Source organism: Tympanuchus pallidicinctus, unplaced genomic scaffold (genome assembly GCF_026119805.1).
Source record: "Tympanuchus pallidicinctus isolate F22 unplaced genomic scaffold, pur_lepc_1.0 scaffold5, whole genome shotgun sequence".
NCBI lineage: Eukaryota > Metazoa > Chordata > Aves > Galliformes > Phasianidae > Tympanuchus > Tympanuchus pallidicinctus.
Genome location: NW_026294769.1, coordinates 60,402,634 through 60,418,778, shown reverse-complemented (window position 1 = coordinate 60,418,778; position 16,145 = coordinate 60,402,634). Strand labels below are relative to the sequence as shown.

Sequence of the window (16,145 nt, the reverse complement as noted above, 5' to 3'; positions counted from 1 at the left end):
GTATCTGTATATGTTGTATTGCTAAGAAATGCTGTTTCTACGTGCACAAATACTGTCTTCAATAATATTATTGGCAGCATACATTTATATGTTTTCGTTTTACAATTTTAATATGTTATAGTTGCCGAAGTCTGGGATGATTTCTCATTCATATACTTGTGGACTAGTGTTAAGATTGTAGGGTGTTCATTAAAAAATTGAAATTATTTTTTTTCTATTTCATTTTGTGAACCAAAATAATGGAACATTGATACTATTCCTGAAGATGAAATTAAGCATCAATCTTGACATTAATTCTTGTATTTTGTTTGTAGGTGGTGTGTAATTTAATGTATACTGAAGTGAAGTTAGTGGAGTGTCAATAGTATATTTTAGGCAGTTAACTAATAGAACAACTAATTTACCCCTCTCTCATTGCTCATATTGTAATATTGAGAAATGACATTACAGAGTTATGAACTTGTGTCTTTAGTCAAGAATTTAAATATTTCCCTTATTAAAAAGAAAATAATTTTTTGGCTTTCCTGACCTTATTTCTACACATGTGGACAATAGTGGAATACCTTCCTATTATGAACCTTGTTTCATAATGAAATGCATGAATTTAATCAGTGTCTTAATTACATGTATGTTGTCAGAATGATATGTAAATTAATTCTGCTTTTTCTAATAGGTGTGCAGTTCACCTTTTACACCTTTCATCTGGAAGATCATCATGACTACTTACTAATAACAGAGAATGGCAGTTTCACACAGCCATTAGCACGTCTGACAGGCTCAGAGCTTCCTTCACCAATCAATGCTGGTCTCTACGGGAATTTCAGAGCCCAGTTGCGCTTTATATCAGATTTTTCGATATCATATGAAGGATTTAACATTTCTTTTTCTGGTAAGCGGATACTTGGAATGTCTTCTTCCTGATAAATAAATAAATAAATAAATAAAAATCTATAAAAGATGTTTAAAACTGAAGTAATGTTGATAAATGAATATACTGAATCATGGCATATTTTGTTTCTAAAGCACGGAAGTTTTTATTAAAAAAAAATCTCCATATCTTTGTAGGCATGTTTATTCTATATGATAAATAAGATAACAGTAAACTCTAAGAAACATTAGTAAGCAAGGGGAAGAAACAGAACTGGTCTAATTTCAGTTAGTGAAATTCCACATGAGCCCAAGAGTCAGTCATTTAGGCTCTTATTCTATACCTTTGTTTTCATTCATTCTACATGTATGGGAAATGTATAAGGCTCTAAAAATCATTTTGGGTTATGCATCTGAAAAATTTGCATTCATTCATTATTGTAACTTTTAAATGAAGTAAAATGGCCAGTGTAGCACTCGTGCATTCATTTTGTTTTTAAAACTGAAATCTGTACTAAAGGTCAGGTGGAAATATACAGAATTTACTAGATTGTGAGGTTATAAAAAAGTCTGATAGAAAACACAAGTAGTTTTCGCTCTTACAAGCTGACTTGCTCTCTTATTTTCAGAGTATAATCTTGAACCTTGTGAAGATCCAGGAATCCCTCAATTTGGTAACAGAGTAGGATTTAATTTTGGAGTGGGAGATACTCTGACATACTCCTGTTCATCTGGATATCGTTTAGAAGGAACTTCAGAGATTATCTGTCTTGGTGGTGGCCGACGAGTATGGAGTGCACCTCTGCCAAGGTGTGTGGGTACGTGGTCAGCTGCTTTCATTTGCTTGTATGTGTAGTCACTGTCCATGGATTTGCAGATATACAGCATGGAAAAGCATGGTAATACACCTATTAATTTGAAAGGTACTTTCATATGTTCCATATCATCTTAGTCATATTTCTTTCTTTTTTTTTCCTTTATGTAATTAGTGCTATCAGTGAACATCACAGCATTACAAATTAAAGACTCAGTGCATATTCTTATTTTGATAAATTGTCTAGGAAAACTGTGTATAAAATTAAGTCAATATTTATCTATTCAGTGTCTAATAATTGGCTCTTATTTGTCAGTGTAAATTTCCAGTTTACACAAAAATTTATACATGTGATTAGATCTCTTAGACCAGGTATATTTCATACAATTAGGTTCATGCATAGGAAAGAAGTCTACATAGACTTCTCAGGTAAGTTAGAGTAAAATATATTAAAAGAATGATCATTCTGATTTGAAACAAAAACAAAGATAACTCAGAGGAAACAATAGTTCCTAACACTCTCACCTCAGAAATAATCCATGTATGTAGCACTGACTGGAAATTTAAATTTTAACTGCTAAAATTGTCTTAGCTGAATTCTTCTTAAAGATCTTGAGTTTCAGTTCTATGGAGAATGTTTTAAAACAAAAAACTCCAAACACAATAACTCTAAAATGTAAGATAGTTATTTGCCTATTTTTTTTTTTTTTTTACTTATGACAGAACGTTTACAGTATTGAAATGTTTCAATCTATGAGGGCTACTCCAAAACTAATGCTTCCTAATTTATTACATTGGCCTGTGATGTCAGAGGCAGATGTTAGTGCTATGTGGCTGAACCTTCCCACCGATATTTAGTTACATTTTGTTGCTGTGCAACAGATGGCAGCAGAGGAGTAGTGTGATAAAATGGCCTCTGACATGTAAAAGGGTATGAAGCAAAGGTGTGCCTATGCAGAAAAAAATTGCACCCGTTTGCTGAGTGTTTCTGGAGACAGTGGATGTGAGCACAGCAAGGCTGTGGGTGATGCATTTCAGAAGAGGCAAGAATATGGAGTCACTTCTGCTCTGCCAATTTTTATTAGCAGAAGAGACATTACTCCCCAATCCTCACCTTCTGAACCAATTTGATGTACACATAAGCAGCATATATATAGCATATAGAAGAGATGGTTTAGAAGCTGAGCCCTGTAGTGCATAAATAAAAGTTACTTTTGTGTAGATGATGATTTTTTAAACAGAGGAATAATAATGAATGCATGCACAGTTGTAGAAACAGGGCTGTTTTTGTTATTGTTGTTGTTGTCTTTTTAAGTGAATATTCATCTGGAAATGTTAATATATTGAAAATGAATTGATAAATTATCAGTAAGAAAGAATTTGTGCAGAAAAAAAAATGAAAAGAATTACTATTTAGTTTTTATGATGTGGAAATAACGTTTGTGTCTGTGTGCTTGGGGGAAAAAAAGAGAAAATCTGAAACACAACGCGTGAATTATTTTTCAGTTAATGTATTTTGTCCTTATCTTTGAAAATAAAAGTCTCCATTAGAATAACATATTCAACCATTTTCTCCTCGTACTAAAGAAGCTACTGTTATTAAATACAGTTCATGCTCCCAGGAACTGTAATGATTTAACTGAACACTATATGATTGCTCTCAAAGCAAAGGAAATCCTTGATGACTTGAGGACTGTTACTAAATTTCTTTTATTTTCTAGTACTGTGATGGCTAAGATCATACATGATGTGTTCCAAGCATCTTAAAGTATTCGTTCTCTCTCTATATTAAGAAAAGTACAATCAGATTAATACATTTTATTAATATGAACCTTTTCCTTATTTTTAACAGAGAACAACACGTTTCTTGAATATCAGTTAAAAATGCCTGAACAGTTGGTTCACTGCTGTAATTTTGAATTACAGTTTTGACAGGAGCAGAATTGTTTGATGAACTTAATACCATAAATCTTGTGCCTTTTGACTCATCTATCTGAAATGGGAAAGGGTTACCTCAAGTGAAATTACAGTCATTTTGCACCTACAAGCTATAATTGAAACTGACCTATGCATCTTCAGAGTAGCAAATACACATTTATTAAGAATAAAATAAAAGACATGATCGTGTGGGCTAGAAAGTTTCCTACTTCAGCATAGATTGCATGAATACAACTTTTCTAAGGCAAACTTGTGACATCTAAATATTTTTGGTAATTGTTACGTACTCCTATGTACTAAGTACATAGCCATCAATGATTTCTTCTGCTTTGATTCATTTCTGATATGGTTTTCTGCAAAATAAAAAAGAACAATAAAGCAATAAGCCATTTAATATACAAGTTTAGTATAAATATATATATTTCAGTATTCTGAATTTGACTTATTCTGATGAGGGAGTTGCCAATAAAAAAAAAATAAAAGCTCTTAAAATAGATTTCATAGATTATTTTAAACAACTTTTCAATACATTATATATGTTGTAGCATAATACCATTTCATATTCAGAGAAATTAGAAACCAATTATTTCCTCAAGTTTAAACTAACTATGAATGCATTCTTGTGTTATTGTGTAAAAAAAAAAATGGTAGGAATCTTGAAGTGATCTGGATACAAACATAAATCTGGAATATTTGGTATGACATTTACATTTAAAATAAAACTAAATCTGTTAAAAAGAGAGGAAGTGCTTTTGTGCATTCAGTATAATGACCTTTTATAAGAACTAAGTTGAAAGGGAGGGAAAGAATTCCAGTAGTTTGTTGGTGTGGTGTTAATTTAACATACCTGGTTCTTCAATGCTCAAAATATTTTAATTAAAATAATGCAAATATTGTAAATTATGATAGTAGATGAAGCTAATTATTATTGTCTAATGAAGAGTTCCCAGAAATTTTCATGTTTGTATATTTTATGGTTAAACTCAGATTCTTAAGTCCTCAATTAAATAATTTTGGTTTTGGAATTATTGCAGTAGTACCTGGAAGCACTTTCCCATTTTTACTTAAACCCATTTCATTCCTTTCTTTTTTCTTTACGTTTTTGTTTGTTTTTCTTACTGTTCTTTTCTTCTTGTCTGTCAGTGTGATTTTTTTTTTTTTTTTTCAGTTGTTTCATTGGTAGGTTTGCAATAACTGTTATTCTTCTCTAACTTTGCCACTGAGTATGATATAAATTGTAGTAAATTGATAGTAGGAAACATTTCTTTGTCATTAATCTCTGTGAATATGTGTATGTATATGCCTGTGTGTGTACAAATATATATACGCATATGTAAACTTCTAGACTACTTTCATTCATTTTGCATGTCTTCATTAATTTTTTGTTTTGTTTTGTTTTTGTATTGGAGAAATAATTTTTAATAAAAACAAAATAAATTTCCTCCAAAACAAAATTCTAGAAAGGTCTTTTAAAACATGATTATGGAGCGTTCCATTAACATGATTGTAATTTTCCATATGATCTAACACACTTTTACTGAAGTGTTGGAGCAAGTTAAAAATAAGCTTGTAATCTTCAATCACTAGCATGAACTTTTAAAAAATAGATTTATAATATCAATAAATTTTAATAACGTTGAATTGATTTGCATTAACATTCCCATTGTCATAGTTATTGAAAATATTTATGCTTTTTAATAAAATATACCTTAACATTTTCTTTTACCTGCAGCTGAATGTGGAGCCTCCACAACAAATAATGAAGGGATTTTACTGTCCCCCAATTATCCTCTTAACTATGAAAACAACCATGAATGTATTTATAGCATTCAGGTACAAGCAGGAAAAGGAATAAACATTTCTGCCAGAACATTTCATTTAGCTCAAGGAGATGTTCTTAAGGTAAGTAGTCCTTTTAGTTATTTATAAGCTTTTAGTGTCTCATGCCATTGAATTTGATCTGTCTGTATAGTGTAGGACAAGGTTATATTCATCATGTCTTAGAAAGTAATTGTCTAAATATGTGTCTAATTACATCAGTCACTGAGATGATCAACTTAAGTGCTGGTTCCTTTTCCGATAGTGGGGATGGCAAAGCACAGAGAGGTTTTCTAAGCTGAGGAAACCTCAGGGAATTGCAGAGAATTGGCAGGAGCCAGTAGCCTGATGCTCTGAAGAGAGTGGCTGACACAAGACTCTGCAGTTCAGTACAGACAGGGAACTTCTAGAGAGCCCAGGGAAGAGCCACAAAAATGACTGGGGGTCTCAAGCATCTCTCATATTAAGAAAGGCTGAGAAACCTAGTACTTTAGCCTAGAGAATAGGAGATAGAAAAAAATCTTGTAAAATTATTTTAAGTATTAAAAAGGCAGGCATCAAGTGGATTAGACAAAGCCCTTTTTGGTGATGATGAGGATGAGAGTCAAGGTGCACAAACTTATATACTGAAAGTTTCTTATATACATAAGAAAAAAACTTCTTTACTTTTAGAGTGGCAGAGCACTGGAATAAGCTGCCCATATATGTCATGGAGTCTCCTGCTCTGGAGATGATTAAAACTTACCTGGACACTTTCTTGTACAGCCTACAGTAGGAAACCTGCTATAGCAGGGAGTTCAGATTAGATAATCTGCAGAGATCTCTTCAATCGTTAATCTGCTGGTTAATGAGGATTGTCACCTCACAAAATGGGATTTGGACAAAGCTGAGATTTTTAATGCTGCCTTTGCCTCTTTCTTCAACACCAATAATGAGTTCTGGAACCCAAGGAGTCTTGAATTGGAGGTCCATGACTCTGTTATTGATGAACTCCAAGCCAGCTCTGAACTTTTTCAGGATTTGTTGATCCAGATGAATGTAGATATGTCTAAGGACCTGAAGGGATTCATCCCATGTTACTTAAAGTAGTCTGATGCTATCATGAGATTCCCATGATATTGGGAATTTAGAGTCATGCAGTTGATGATTATCCAACAATGAAGTGATTCTATATCTGGAATGACCCTTGATACATGTACAGGCTGGATGATGACAAGCTGCAGAGCAGCCACAGAAAGAGTTCTGATGCTTCTAGTTGACAGCAAGTTGAACATGAGACAACAGTGTGCCCTGACAGCCAGAAGAGCTAGGGTATTCTAGGGTGTATCACACACAGCATTGCTAGCTTTTAAAGGGAACAGATGGTCCTATTCTGCTCTGTGGTGGTACAGCTTCCCCTAAAGTACTGTTTGCAGTTTTGGGCATCACAATGTAAGAAAAACACGAAACTACTAATGTTCAAAGAAGGTTGCAAATATTATGAGGGATCCAGAGGGCAAAATGTATGAGGAGCAGCTAAAATCACTTGGTTCGTTCAGCACAGAGAAGAGGAGACAGGAGACCTCAAGGCAGCTTACAGCTCCTCACAGAGTGGACAGGTGGATGCTAATCTCTCCTCTTTCTGATCAGCAATACGACCTGAGAGAATGAAACGGAGTGGAGGAGATTCAGGTTGCATCTTAGGAAAAGTTTTTCACTGAGGGGGTGTTTGGGCACCAGAACAGGCACCCTGTGGTTATGGCACCAAGCCTGATGAAGTTCAAGAAGCATTTGGAAAATGGTCTCTGAAACACGGTTTAAATTTGTTTAGTTCTTTGTGCAGACAGGAGTTGGACAATCTCAAGTTCTTCCAGAATCCATTCCCTAAAATATGCTCTTATCAGAGCACAAATATTTTTAAAAATAATAAATTGAAGCTATAAACCAAATATTGCATTAACATGTGTGTATATTCTGTGCTTAGTATTAAACACTAAACTTTGAACAGAATTACAACTTTTGTGAATTCTATTTTCCTTTTCAGTAACTTCATTGATTATGCTGTGATCTAATAATAATGTTTTTCCCCAGCTCTTACACAAATAAACTGAATTTAATATACTGACACTTCCATTTTGTACATGAGGTTTACACCTCAAGTGATTCTGACCTTGTTTGATATATAGCATCTTATTCAAGATGACTTTCACTAGCAAAACAAAAACAAAACAAAACAAAAAAAAAACAGAGTGGAAAAAGTGTTACTAGAACTTTATAGAATTTTACAAAGTTATTTTAGCTTATAAATGTAGTAGCTTTTTGATTTTTACATAGATGTTATTACTGTATTTGTGAAGTATAAATTTCCAAGTGTATATATTACTTAACCATCTACATATTTAAAGTTGATAATGATTACAGTAGGTTACTTTTCGTATCCACCTTCTAAATGGATGTACTAATTGTCTGATTTTTCATAATAATCTGATGTCTTCTAGAAATCAAAAGAACAAGATTACGATGCCAATCATGTTTTATTAATAAAAACTGTGTTTTTTTTTTGTTTTTTTTTTTAATGCCAGATTCTGCTCTGTAGCTACCACAGTGAGAAGGATTATGGTACAATTTATCTGTAAGAAATAATTCTGGGATTTATTAACCTTAGCCATCTGAGAATTAGGTTAGGATTTTCTGTCATAAGTTGTCAAACATAAGCACTTCACAAATGAGTTTATTGTGGCTAAAACATGAACAAACCTAACTGACCTATGCAAAATGAAATCAGACAGCAAGAAAAATATATATGCAAAATTAAATAAAAATAAAAATGCATTTTAAAGTTACCATTAAAACATCCAAATGATATATGCAGCTGTGTCATCTTTCCTGTTTTGGAATTTCTCAGTGGAGCAGAAAAATTAAGTGAAGTTATGGTAAGATCTCCATGTTAACCAACATTAGCAAGAAGAATCAAAATCCTTGAAGCCCACTTCACATTTTCATGCCTATCCAATTAAAACTGTGTGGATACACTTTCCTTAAGAGTTTTTTGAGTGGCAGCTTTAGCATATAAATACAAATTTTCCAACAGCTTATACCTTTTTTCTTCTATGTGTTTTTTTTCTTCTTCCTTAATCATTTAATGCACATTCAGTCTTTAAAATATTTATGCACTTAAGTTTTCTTAAGTGCCACTCCAACCATATGCACTACAGATTTTTTACTAGAAAACATTTACTTGTACATATTTAAAATAAATTATATTTCAATACTGCTTCTCAGTGTGAATTTCAGTGAAATACCAAATTAATTACAAAGGAAGAAGACCACCATTCTGCTGTAAATGTCACTGACAGAAATATTTGTTTTGCACTTGTGTCTATTGGATGAAAATAGTAGCAGGTAATTAAGAGTGTTTGCATTTCAGATCAGTTCTCTTGAATAATGATGAGCTAAAATTCCTCCTCATGTATTTTCAAACTCCACAAGAAATATTCTTCATAATAATTATTGCTTTCTTTCAGCCTACGTGACATTGTATCAAGACAGAATCATTTGATTTTTGGGAAGGAATGAAATCTGTGAAACTCCTTCCTGCCTCATCTCTAAAATGAAGCTCATGCAAACTGTCTTAATCCAATAAGACGTTTTCCAGGTGCTCATTTAAATGAATAGATAAAGGAATCCTGTTTCAGGAAATGCAAGGCAGCAGTCACGCATTCTAGAACTTTCTCCTTGGAACTGATTCTGACATTGCTTGTGTTAATCTTTAGTCTACTGGTCTTTATTATCTTATGATTGATTACTGCTCATTTCCAGGAGGTGAAAAAGAAGCAGGGAAAGATTTGATATATATCTGACTTGGGAACATGGAGGTATTTACTGTTAATATCTTCAAGATCAGGAAAGTAGGCTTGATTTCCATATATTTTCTTGTGTTCTCTTAGACTCATTCTCAGTCAATCTCAGTGAAATGTTTTTAAAGACATTTATATGCAACAACTGCCTTTTATTTTTATGCATTAATCTCTGTTCTTCATGAAAAAATACATGAAAAAGTTGGTAAAGAAGTTAATCAGGTACTCATTATACTTTTTCTATGAGCTAACATTTTAGATTACTAGAGTTACACAAATAAATTTGCATTTAAAGCCCAAATTGACTTAATATTCTCCAGAGCTTTAGATACTTCATTATTCAAGTCATGGTATCTGCTAGTGACCATGTGACTTAAATGTCCATGGATCAAATGTATACCTGACAAATACTATGAATGAAATAATAAAACATTTGGATTGAGAATACAACATTAGAGGAAAATAGTGTATTTGACATAAATAAATGACCGCCCTCAATGTTATTCACCAGATGAAAAGGTGGAGCTGCTATTTGTCAATTTTAAACTGTGGTAGAAAAAAGGATTCAGAAGATAACGTTTGTTTTTTATTTCCTTCATTTAGTCTGCATTTAGTTCTCTTGTCAGTGTCACTGCTCTTGCTACTTACTCTTTTTTTGTTGTTTTCTTGGAAGCTCTAAGGAATATGTAAGTTTTCGTGTTTGTGTTTGTAAGGCCTGCTCGAGATACTGAATCATTACTGATCAGTGAAAATTTCACAACGGCGTATGAATAATTTAAGATGTGTATAGTAACTATCAGAAAATCCATTTATTTTTAATCTCAGAAATTGTAAATTGTTTCCTTCTTTGTAATTTATACATTAACTGAATTTGTTCACTAAAAATGTTTCCAGAATTTTCTGCCTATGTGGAAGGCAGGAAAAAGAATACATAGTTTTCAAAGTATGAGGTCCGAACCTGCTTTTCCTCCTGAATTTACTTCTTTTTACCAGTCTTGTTTTTAAGATTTGTAGTCTTTGTTAGCTCTATTGACTTCTTGTCAATACCAGAATTGACTACTTGCTTGAAGACTTAATTGTTAGTGGCAAACAATGTTTTGTGTTGAAATAAGTTGAAAGTATTACTTTATCTAAGGATCTTCGACTATGTTTTTCTATTTTACTAGGAGACAGATAACTCTTATGAATATTAACATAGTCTTAATATAGATATAATATTTTTATTTTTAGTTGATCAATCTCCTATGCATGGTACTGATTAATAAGGAGAATAGTTTTATGTTAATGCTTAAGGGAAAAAAAAACACCAAACCAGAGAACTGTAGGCATGTTCCATAAGTGAACCCAGAGAAAGAAACACTAAGTATAAAAAGGATTAAAATGGAAAGAGGACATCATTTTTTACTGTTTGTCTGTTGTTGTTCTTCTGTAGTAGATATCCTGACCAATAATTCCATATGATTGAGCATATATATATATATATTTTTTGTTTTGTTTTGTTTTTCAGGAAGTAGATCAAAATGCTTCCATTGAGAAACTCACAGAGTTCTTTTGCTCTCACCTTTAAAACTGCAGCTAAGTGTAAGATTGAGAAAGAAAAAAACACTTGTCCATTTAGAAAATAAATAGCATGCATTTCTTCCGAAGTTTCATCTATTTAAAATTTGTATAATTCCATTCATCCCCTTTTTGATATAAAATCAGCGCACACTTGCAGGAGTTTCATTTCTGATAGAAATGGAAAAGTGGAAAATCATCCTTAAAAACAGTAAGATTCTGGATGTTTTTTACTGCAAGATAAATATGCAGTGACTCTAAGAAATGAGTTCCAGGAGTAAGGCAAAAAAAAAAGAAAAAAAAGAAAAAGTCCATCAAAATCAACATTTTAGGTACAAATATTTCATGTTGTATCTAAAAGTTTTGTCTAATCAGATATTATATCTACTGGAGAAAAAGAAGCAGACCACAGTTAAAAATAAAGACCACTGTTTAAAAATAATAGTAAAAGCATTATATTAATAATGCCGCAATACCCTGTTTTTAAATGTAATATTATTCTGAAAAATTCTGTATACTTGTAATTGCATTTAATGGATAGCACTTGAAAGGCAGGAAAGAGAGAAGTGGTAAGCACAATATGCAGACCTCTATGGCGAATGACCACTTTCCGCTTTCACTATTTTGGTCATGTTATCTTCCTTTCTAGTATATAGAGCGAGAACTAATGTTCCAGGTGAGATTGCATGTATGTAGAAAGATAACTTTAATAACTATTTTTGATGTTGCACTGAAATAGTCTGTCTTTTAACTTCTTTTAAAAGATGTGCAGCAGCACTGCAGGGAGCAGTATGTCGAAAGATAAAGGAGAACTGGTGTTGTGGTCTCTTTCCACAATGTTTGTGTTAGCACTCTTACTTTATGATCCTTTACAATTCATATAATTCAGTTTCACTGCATTTGTTTGCTTTATAACCTGTGGACCAAGTTGGAAAAATGTGCTTGGTTAAGTTTTTGAAAGTTTTTGTTTAAAAGGAGGTTATTTTTGTGGCTTTTTGCAGATTTGTTTCTTAACCAATTTTTAAGAATTTCCACATTCACTATCCTTTTAGCAATATCATAGGAAAACATGATTGTGAAATAGGGAAGGAAAAATATCCAAACATATGGGCCTTTTTCTGTCTATATATTAGTGCTTCTCTTTGAATGTGGTATAAGTGATATATTTGACAGGGTGCTGACAGCCTTATCTCTGAGCTGCTGATTTTGTTATTTCTTCTCTTTATAAAGGCATATATCTTCATATCTGTGTGTCTTTTATGTTTAATGGCAAGTCTCAAAAATAGTTGATTAAAATGCACATTTGAAAAAAACAAACAAAAAAACAAAACAACAACAACAAAAAACAACAAAACAACAAAACAAAAAACACTATAACATCCCCTTGGTAAAATTTTATGGAGTAGGTTCAAATAATTTAGCAGAAAAAAAAAAGACTATTTTCATTTAAAATTTGTTAATAATTGAGCCTCCGGAAAGCTTGGGAGGTTTTAATTATTCTCTAACTTTAAATGGAAAATAATCTCCCCAGCTGTCAGTAAACAATATATCTCTAGGTTCAAAACCTATTTTTCTCAACAGTGTTAACTACTATCATCCTCCTCTGGGACATTTCAAAGTATTGTTGTGACATTAATTCATAATTCAACATAATTCAATTTTTGTGCCTTTACTTTTCTGAATTAATCATTTAACAAATCAGGCCTCTAAATAACTGATAAAGTTGCATTTCCATTTTCTGAAAGACTTGTTACTACAATATTCAGATGGGTTGCAGTCATGAATCAATTATCTTTGCATTAGTGCTACAGAATGTATTAAGGAAAATAAAACCAGCCACCTTTTGTTATTATTTGTGTAGTAAATATCCTGAGCAATACAGTATGCTAGTAACATAAATACAAAAGTACTGACAAGCTGAATGGGAACAAATATTCCTATTATAAAATTAAGATAATAATCAACCACAAATAATATTATTGTCCTATGGATCAAATTCTAGTGGTGAATTAATTATTAACTCATTCAAAAATTTAAGCAAAACTCTCAGCTTTTTTAAGAAAATTGAAATGCTGGCTCTGTAAATCTCAAAAGACTATGTTGATTGTAATGAGTTTCTTTGCAACTTAATTGCTAAGGAATGGATTTGGAATACATAATTGCTATCTAGAAACTTGAATTTAGTTCAGTAATTGAATTAAGTATAAGAAAGACAATGTATCTTAAATTAAGAACTACATTGCAAAATGTGCGTCTATTTATGCTCCTAAGAGAACCTCTGCTATGTCAAGAGTAATAATATATATATATATATCTTTGAATATTTAAGTCAGCAACCAAGAAAAAGGAAAATTCAATTTAATGTAGAAATGAATCATATCTTTCCCTCAACCAAATGCAGTTCACCCACACAAAGAATCAGAGAGTTTTGAAAGTGTTAGAGTACCATGAATTTTGCTCCACCGTAGTCCTAGAGATATTTTACAGTGGGGCTCTTATCTAGTCTGTAAAATAGAACTAGTACCAACATTTAAAAGATTTTGATGGTCACAATACATGGTGTCAGTAGGAAAAGCTTAATAACGTAGGACAGTTAACCAAATTAGCAATGTATGGGGAAAATATTGTGAAGAAAATTTGTACCATGAAGTGACTTCTGGAAAATTCTGGCAAACCATTGAAAATGATTGGTATAATTGCACTGGTATGGCCTTACTTCAAGCATTGTGTTCAGCTCTGAACACCAGGATATTAGAGTGACAAACTATCAGAATTTGTATGAAGTTGTCAAAAATTCTGGAGGGTGACACGTGAGGAGCAGCTGAAGTCACTTTGTTCAGCCTAGAGAAAAGGAGAGGAAGGTGTACATCTTCCTCACAAGGGACAGATCCTGATATCTTCTCTCTGGGAACAGAATGGAGCTGTGTCAGGGGAAAGTCAGGCTGGGTATTAAGAAAGGATTCTTCATCGATAGGGTGGTTTCAAATTGAAAAGTTTTCCAGGAAAGTGGTCACTGCATCAAACCTTCTAGAGTTCAGTAAACACTTGGACAATACTCTTAAACGTATGGTTTAGCTTTTAGATAGTTCTGTGTGGAGCCCGGAATTGGACTCTGATTCTTTTGGATCCCTTTCAACTCAGAATTTCTTCTGATTCTGTAATTCTTTGAACTTATTAATAGCTTCTTAGAGTTAATTTAGCGGTTCACACACAGCAGAAAATTGAATACTCTTGTGAAGTGTTTAAAAATAAAATAAATCCTGAATCCTTTGGTGCTATTAGCTAATAAGTAGCTTGGAGAGATTAGGAAAAGAGCATCAAACACAAGCTGGTTTTTTTTTAAGACTGCCACAATGTAATGTCAGTTTTAGAAGTAATATTCTGTTTTTATTCTGGCCCTATTTGATTCCTTATCTCACTTCAGTTTTAAAGAAATTTTGATAATATTAAGGAAGACTTTATATTATATATATTTTAAAACTTTATACTCGAGAAGCATTAATTGCACCTTCATAGAATCACAGAATTGCGGGGGTTGAAAGGGGTCCCAAGAGGTCATTGAGTCCAATCCTTCTGCTAAAGTATGTAAAGTATGTATCCTACAGTAGATCACACAAGTGTGCAGCCAGATGTGTCTTGAATATCTCCATAGAAGGAGACTCCACAACCTCTCAGGGCAACCTCTTCAAGTACTGTGTCATCCTTACCATAAAGAAATTCTTCTACATGTTAGTAAGGAGCATCCTGTGTTCAAGTTTTAGGCCATTACTCTTTGCCCTATTGATACACACTACTGAGAAGAGCCTGGCCTCATCCATTTGCCTTCCATCTCTCTTTAGATATTTACAAACATTTATCAGATGCTCTCTGAGGTTCTCAGCCTTTCCTCACATGGGATATGCTCCAGGCCCTTAATCATCTTTGTGGCCATCTGCAGGACTCCTTGGAGATAACTGTGTTTTTTGAACGGGAGAGTTTGGAAATGGACACAGTATTTTAAATGCAGCCTCACCAGGGCAGAGGAGGAGTATCACCTCCTTCTATCTCCTGGACAGACTCTTTTCAATGCACCCCAGAATGCATCTTGTTTTGCTTTAATTTCTTCTTTTTGTTCCATGTAAGGACATTAAGTCTGAAATTTCTTTGGAATTTATTTACAGGTTTCAGTAAAATCAAGAAATAAAGCCAAATCATTTGTTAGTGCTTCTTGAATGGTTGTATAATTATTTATCAGGTGGTTAGAAATCAATTCTTTTATGTTATCTTTTTTTTTTCTTTTTTTTTTTCACTAGGTAGAATAGAATTTCTGCAAAACCGAATTAAAGTGTATAAGTCTTGGAGAACATAAATCATTTCTGATTCACTTTGTTGCCTTGCTACTACTGCTGATCTATTTGTTTTTATTTCATTCTGATATAGATTCCAGTTTACAAATGCAGGCATTGGTTACAATTTATATCTTAATTACAATTAGAAAATATTTAGGACTCTGTTCATTTAGCAATTAGTTCATTAGTACAAATTGAAAATTATTTAGTTTGCACATTTGCAAGAGATTTTTTTTCTTAAAACTTATGTTTACATTATAGAAGTCAATAAATAAATCCTACAAGATATATTATTTGGGTTAACAATTACTGTTAAATAATAGCTTAGCTGTTCTAAAAAATATATAGTTGTACACCAACCACTGATATTAAAGCAACAAAGCTTGAAAGAAATTTGCTAAGTATTCTTAAAAGATCATTTAATATGTTTAGTAGTCTGCTTGAACTTTCAATTTCAACTCTGAAAGAAAAATATGTCATAAAAACTCTGTCTTCTAATTTGCACATAGATTTTGTTACTCTTTCTAACTACAGAAGTTTTTCTGTATATTTTATTCTGATTTCCGAGACTCCTGTTACTGTGTAGTTATTTTTAAACCTCGATTTACACAGGAAATAAAACAACAACAACAACAAAAAACGGAAAAACAACCAGAAGTTTATTTAACTAGTTAAAGATGGATAGATATTAGCTTTTATGTTACGCCATCTCAGTGTCTTGTGGCAGACACATTTACACAAAGTAAGTGTTTGCTGTTTGTCTGTGATGAGCACTGCAGTGTTGGCAGTGGAAGAGAAAACACAGATGTTCACAAGCACTGAGCTGATATGGCAACACTGCCCACTTCTTTTGTTAGCAAAAAAAGGAACTGACATATTTTATGCTGTGCATATGAAAAATAACCACAATTAAATCAACATAATTGAGCAGAGACAAACAACATATCCAGAGAGTATTCAGGGTGGACTGGAAAATGATCTCCTCTG

At 32.6% G+C, this 16,145-nt stretch overlaps 1 protein-coding gene across 2 annotated transcripts in view; it reads left to right on the top strand.

Annotated features, from left to right (window-relative positions):
• CSMD3 (CUB and Sushi multiple domains 3) overlaps positions 1–16,145 on the top strand; it is a 512,773-nt gene that overhangs the window by 334,800 nt on the left and 161,828 nt on the right. For both annotated transcript variants that reach the window (XM_052703606.1, XM_052703607.1), the window contains 3 exons: positions 674–889; positions 1,497–1,685; positions 5,352–5,521. In XM_052703606.1, coding sequence (XP_052559566.1) covers positions 674–889; positions 1,497–1,685; positions 5,352–5,521 — 575 coding nt within the window. The remainder of the gene's footprint in view (positions 1–673; positions 890–1,496; positions 1,686–5,351; positions 5,522–16,145) is intronic.